Source organism: Lithobates pipiens, unplaced genomic scaffold (assembly GCF_037356315.1).
Source record: "Lithobates pipiens isolate NorthernLeopardFrog02 unplaced genomic scaffold, aLitPip1_a1.2 Scaffold_23, whole genome shotgun sequence".
Taxonomy (NCBI): domain Eukaryota; kingdom Metazoa; phylum Chordata; class Amphibia; order Anura; family Ranidae; genus Lithobates; species Lithobates pipiens.
This window is the reverse complement of record NW_027507785.1, coordinates 24,830,805-24,837,735: the sequence shown is the minus strand read 5'-3', so window position 1 is coordinate 24,837,735 and position 6,931 is coordinate 24,830,805. Positions and strand designations below refer to the sequence as shown.

At 38.2% G+C, this 6,931-nt stretch overlaps 1 protein-coding gene across 1 annotated transcript; it reads left to right on the top strand.

The window, feature by feature from the left end:
- The first annotated feature begins 397 nt into the window (after positions 1-397).
- Positions 398-2,460, top strand: LOC143926913 (odorant receptor 131-2-like). Its single transcript, XM_077450949.1, has one exon. It carries the CDS (start codon positions 450-452, stop codon positions 1,308-1,310), a length of 861 nt encoding a protein of 286 aa, XP_077307075.1. The 5' UTR covers positions 398-449; the 3' UTR covers positions 1,311-2,460.
- Positions 2,461-6,931: the final 4,471 nt, after the last annotated feature.

Below are 6,931 nucleotides of genomic sequence, written 5' to 3'. Positions count from 1 at the left end.
TGCTCGGAAACAATTTGACCCATGCTTGGAAGCATTGAACTTAATTTTCTCGGCTCGTCGTAGTGTTGTACGTCACCGCATTCTTGAAGGTCGAAAGTTTAGCGAACTTTTGTGTGACTGTGTGTATGCAAGCCAAGCTTAAGCGGAATTCTGTCGGAAAAAAACATCCAAGTTTTTTCCGACTGAAAATCTGCTCGTGTGCACGGGGCATTAAGGAGGATTATGTCAAGCTTTAAATGTTTGTGGGAGGTTAAGTATTGCGGGTTAGTTTCAAGGGTTAGGTTTCATGTGGATTAGGTGTTAGGGTCAGTCTAAAGTGTTGAATTGAGATTAGACATCTAGTTGTGTCATTGATTTTTTTACACTTTTTTCAGAAGCCGCTCATAATGAACCTAACCGTATTCGGTACTTTCAATAACATCACCTACATAAACAGCCAATACCTTCGAATGCATCAAAATGTACAGATTGGTTTCATCATCATCACCACCTTCTGCTTCTGTTTCTTCATCTACTTCATAATAGTTCTTCTAGTGGTTTACTTCACCATTCCTCACGTCCGGGAGAACGCACGATACATCCTTTTTGCACATATGCTCATCAACGATACAGTGTACCTTAGTCTTGCACTCTTCCTGAGTATGGGCGTTGGACTCCTAATATATATTCCTTTACCCATCTGTTACATTCTGGTGACCTGTGCCACAGCTGCATTTCGAATCACTCCATACAACTTGGCCTTCATGGCCCTGGAACGATATGTGGCTATTTGCTTCCCTCTCAGACACACCATGATATGTACAGCCCAGATGTCATACGTTGCTATTGCAGCAATGTGGTTTGTTGGGTGGCTTCCCAATGTTGCTGATTTTGTAGTCCTCATTTCCGGTGTTGAGATTAAATATTTCTCCCAAAATCTACTATGCAGGCAACAATCAGTACTTGTCCTACCAGTCCAAAACACCATACAATTCTCCATCTTAACTGGAACTATTATTCTGGTGTCTCTGGTCATTCTCTTTACCTACATCAAGGTAATGCTGATAGCTCGAAAAACTGGCTCTGGGAAGTCTTCAGCCTCCAGGGCTGGTAGAACCTTGATCCTTCATGCAGTTCAGCTCTTTCTATGTCTGCTCTCTCTAACTTTTTCATTTACAGAAATGTACCATGGAGAATATAATTTTTTGGTGACAATGCTGAATTTTTTGATGTTAATGTATTTGCCAAGACTTCTCAGTCCTCTTATTTATGGCATCAGAGATAAAGTGTTTAGTAAAAGCATTAAGAGGATGTATTCTATCATAAAATAAGCTCCGTGCAAACCTTAATCCTTTAAGGATCCTCACACTTATACCAGGTATTGTCCAAGGTTATTTTAGATTTTCTCTACCAATCATTGTCCTGTGTGCAGGCCAACCATTTCTTCTATGAACGGTTTCACAATGACTTAATTTATCCCTTGCACAATCTGGACCATTCAGCACCTACACCAAACATCCTTATTGGTTAGGAGGAGTACGGAGGCCACAATTTTTGCCTATAGAACAGAAATAAAAGTGTCAGGTGATCCAACCTGCCCATGTATGCACCAACAGAAATGTAAACAACCCCGTTGAGGTCACTTTGAATAGCCAACTGATGTTTTTTTTGTTTTTTTTTTCGACATGTTCACATATTATCTCATACTGTTTCAAAACCTTCTAGTCTGCAAAATTGACTTCCACTGTCTCAAAATAAAAGAGATATACTAGTGGTGGGTGCTTGAATCCTAATTATATTCCATCTCTACCAAAGCCATAATTTGTCTGATATTTTAACAGAAAATGTATCCTCCTGCTATGAAAAAATTCCAGTCCCCCTGGCATTAGTCAAATAGTCAAAATAAATTATTTGCTACCTAAATATAAAATAGGATATAACAGCAGAGCCTGTCCTAAAAAAATACAAACCTGGGCAAGTAAGTGTAGCACCCTCCTACTTAGGTTGCTAGGATATTAGGCAAGTTTAGTTATTTTTGGCTCCTCTGTAATCAGTGGTGCAGGTATTGATTTATTTTGGCTGTTCTGGAATTCACAGGTTACAAGTTTGATTGCTCTCTCCTGACTTCTAGAAAGTTCTAGAACACAGAGAGTGAAGCAATGCAAATGAGCAACATGACTATTTATGGTGCTGCAGCCAATCCCTGGAGAGGTGGGCCCAGAAGGCTGAAGAGCGACCATTATGAGGGTTCTTGCTTCACATGGATAAATATACACCTAAATAGAAATGTGCACAACAGAAAAATGTGTTTCATTTTGTTTCAGATTCTTTTGTTTAAGTTAATCATTTTGTTTCGGCATGTTTGTTATGTTAGAATGACATTTTTGAAATTCATGCTTTCATACTTTGGGACTTGTTTTGTATATTCATTGTTTTAAAATCGATTTGAAGTTCTAATTTATTTGAAATTAGAATCTCGGAAGGCGGCTATATTTGTTCTATTGTATTCTATTCTGTTTTATTCTATTCTATTCATTTTTTTTCTATTATATTATTTTCTTTTCTATTCTAATTGAATCTATTCTTTTTCTATTCTTTGCTTTTTTTTCTATTCTACTCTATTTAGTTTTATTTTATTATTTTCTATTACATTCTGTTTTTTTTTCTATTCTATTATTTTCTATAAAGCAGCTTAAAGTAATACTAAAATCTTGTTTTTTTTTGTTTGTTAAAAATAACAAACGTGTTATACTTACCTGCTCTGTTCAGTGGCTTTTACACGTAGCAGCCAAGATCCTCCTCTTCTCGGATTCTCCACTGGTGCTCCTGGCCCCTTCCTCCTGTTGAGTGCCCCCACAGCAAGCAGCTTGCTATGGGGGCACCCAAGCCCACCCGCAGCTCCCTGTGTCCATTAAGACATGGAGCCACGGCCCGGCCCCACCTACTTTCTCTCTTCATTGGCTCACTGACTTTGATTGACAGAGGGAGCCAATGGCACTGTTATGTTGTCGCAGCCAATGAGGAGGGAAGTCCCGGACAGCCAAGTCTCTCGTTCAACATCGCTGGATAGAAAAGGGACTCAGGCACATAGAAGGTTTTTTATCTTAATGTATAGAATGCATTAAGATAAATAACCTTCTGCCTTTACAACCATCTTCTTATTAATTTCAAACTCATTTTCAAATTTCAATTCAAATTCATTTTTGAATTTGGATAATTTGTGTCATTATAATTTATTTTGAATTCTTTAAAATTTGTTACTATTGGGATTTGGAAATTTGGCTACATCCCAATCTCCGAATAACGAAAGCTTTGTCCAAATTTCGCTTCGTAACTAAACAAATTGCACATGTCTACTGCTAGATGGAAATGAAGAGCAATGAGTCAGTGAGAGTTTATTGTATGTGACATGTTGGAGAAATTCAAAAAAAACTAAAAACTAACTGGAGTTCAAAAGTTTAAAACTCATTTTAAAAAGTATTATTTATATTATTTATATTTAGCTGAGCTAAATATATCACTGCACATTAACTTACAACTCAAACAAAGATATAAATGAATCCCGGGCTGGGGTTACAGCCATCTGCTTGGTGTGGTCTGCTGTAGTAAGGGACCACCTTGTTCCAGTAAGTGGCAGTGGGTTTTTTGTGGTGGAGGTTTTTCACGTGTCACTTTCTGTGGAGGATCCGGTGCTATATCACCATTGAAAAGTCACAGATCTATACATGGATTTTGGTTTCCATATGTTTTGATTTTACATTATTACACGTGATCACTATTTGTGGACTTCTTTCTTGTAGTCACATGATTCATTAAGTCTGTTAAATCAGACCTCAATTTTGTTTTTTCTATATTTATTTAATTAATAGCACTTATTCTTTACATCACTATTAAGCATTGACAATTTATTTCATATTATATTGTCACGATTTAAATTCATTTATGAATTTTTGTAGCACATTTATATCTTTGAGTTGTAAGTTAATGTGCAATGATATATTTAGCGCAGCTCCCTTTTTGTATAGTCAACCGTAAATGGCTTCAAACATGCATGGGACAAACACAGATCTATACTTAGACAAAAGTGAAAAAACAAAAAAAAACACAAAAAAATGAATAAATACGATAAAAAAAAAAAAAAAAAAATTGGAAAACTCGATGGACTACTTGTTCTTTTTCTGCTGTCACTTTTTTATGTCATGAAAATTTTGTTGTTGCCATCTGCTGTCGGATTTCACCATTTTATAGCATTTGAAGTTTTATTTTGTATACCTTGAGAATGCAAAAAAAACCACCAAAAAAAATAAAGAAATCAAGCCTCGTATTTCTGCACACAACGACATAATGCACAGAGAATGTAATCAGCTCCCTTGAAGACCAACCACCTCAATACTGAACACTTTCACTCCCTTACTGCCCAGGTCATTTTTAAGTTTTCAGAGCTCTCATACTTTACATGACAATTACTTAATCATACAGCATTGTACCCAAATTAAATTTTTAGCATTTTTTAGACAGGTTGAGCTTTCTTTTGGTAGTGTTGAATTACTACTGAGTGTTTTATTTTTTTGCTATAAAAGGGAAAAAATCCGGAAAATTAAAAAAAAAACACACACTTTTCTTTTCATGCCCTGATGACATCAAACATGACGAAACGCATTCGGTGAGACCAGACATGATGTCACCACGCTTCTCGCCCATTTGATATTCTGTCTATGGCCATTGCTGCAGCATATATATGACTACACACTTGTTTGTATCATTAATCATGTGAGTGCATCTTTTATATTCAATAAACCATCTTATATACAGTATCATGCTACGATTCTTTATATTTTAATGCATATGCATCAGGTATAAGTTTGTGATTTGAAGCATGTCAGGACTGCCAGCACCTTTATGGATACACCCGGGAAAGGATTTCCCCACTGCGCTGTTGGCTTTTGCATTAGTTTGGAAGCCACCACATTCTGGTAAGCTGCCATCCTTTGCATTTGGAGGTGTTTTACACAGAGGATCTGGGGAAGCTGGCTCTCTTATGCGCATAATCATCTGTTATACCCCTCATGTGTTGTATTCTGATCTGTTGGGACACTAGATTTTAGTTTTCTTCTTTTATTTACTTTTGATCATTTTGAATTCTTTTTGGACTTTTTTTTTAATGAAAATATTATTATACATATTTTTTTTCTCATTTATCACATTTACCTTTCACAATGTTTATCAAATTTTTTAGATTATGTTATACATGCTTATTGAGTGATAGTGCTGCACTATATGTATATTGAGTGTATATTATTTAGTTTGTGTGAAAGATATTACAGAGTCTACAAACTATGGTGTATATACTGTACTGTTGTGAGTGTGGTATGGAATATTAATAATTGTTGGAAGACAACATGGTCTAATATCACATTTCTGGAGATTCTACATATCTGTTTCCTATTCCCGAAGATCAGCCATGTTGATACTTGCAGTTCCATGGCTTTAAACGGTAAAGGTTTGAGCTTGTTTCTGCTTGATACAACCAAGCATTTGCTTTCCTGGGGGAGGTCTGGAAGGTCGTTTCTCAGCTCTTGGCTCCAGACCATCTGTTGCTATAACGCAAACTTGAAAGGGACCATAGCTGACAAGATGATTGAGGAATGTCCTGCTACAGAAGATCAAAAGATCAAAGGCTTTGAAGATTGACCTAGAATACAGACATGATACATGGACAATGCTGCCCCTACAGGCCAATACAGCAGGACGGACAGTAATATAAGATATTAAAAGGACTACCTCTTGGCAATACCTCATTGGACAGGAGGCTAGTGGGGGTGGTTACGAATGGGTCTGAATGAATGTGTATTTAACACAGGAAGGAATTCGTCCCTTTTCGTTGTTTGGCCAAGCCTTCCTTAGTATTTTATGTTAGCGTTTTCCTATTTTCTTGGGAAATAAATAAGACTTTGTTTTATTAAGCCATGTGCTTGGTCTCATAGCTAACCTTGTATTATTGATTATTGATATCATCGGTAACATGTCATCAGAGTTTTAATAGACTAGCTAACTAGGGGATTAGACAAGTTAATAGATAGGTGCAATAGATAGATAGAATCCGTAACCACCCTTGAATAATAGTTATTTGCACCGATTACTTCAACAATACATATGGGGAATTTGAATTACTTAAAATGTTTGTGTTTTGCGCAGTGCCTGCAACCTTACGGTAAAAATGTAATTTTGTTCAGACAATCAGTAACATACCACAATAATTTCCTGAGTTCATTAATCTATGGGGAATTCTTACCAACATATAACTATCTCCCAATAAAATTAACCACTTGCCGCCCGCCCTATAGGCAATTGACGGCTGCAAAGTGGTTGCATAATCCTGACCGGACGTCATATGACGCGATCAGGATTATGAGTCGCTGCGCGCCCCCAGGGGCGCGCATCGCGGCGATCGTTGTTGCGGGGTGTCAGTCTGACACCCGGCAACTACGATCTCGGTAAAGAGTTTCCGACGGAGACTCTTTACCACGTGATCAGCCATGTCCAATCACGGCTGATCACAGTGTAAATGGGAAGAGCCGGTGATCGGCTTTCCCTCACTCGCGTCTGTCAGACGCGAGTAGAGGAGGGCCGATCGGCTGCTCCTCTGACAGGGGGGGTCTGTGCTGATCGATTATCAGCACAGCCCCCCCGAGGATGCCCACACTGGACCACCAGGGACGCCACCAGACCACCAGGGAAAAGGTAATCCTGCCTAGACCACCAGGGATGCCAGTCAGCACAATGGATGCCAATCAGTGCCCATAATGGATGTCAATCAGTGCCCACAATGGGCATCACTGATTGGCATGCATTATTGTTTGGCACTGATTGGCATCCATTACTATAGTATAACACCATTGCCGCCTATGAGTGCCCACCTGTGCCACCTATGAGTGCCCACCTGTGCCACCTA

Excerpts from the sequence above, each read along its gene's own strand:
- LOC143926913 (XM_077450949.1), top strand. The coding sequence starts at position 450 with ATGCATCAAAATGTACAGATTGGTTTCATCATCATCACCACCTTCTGC.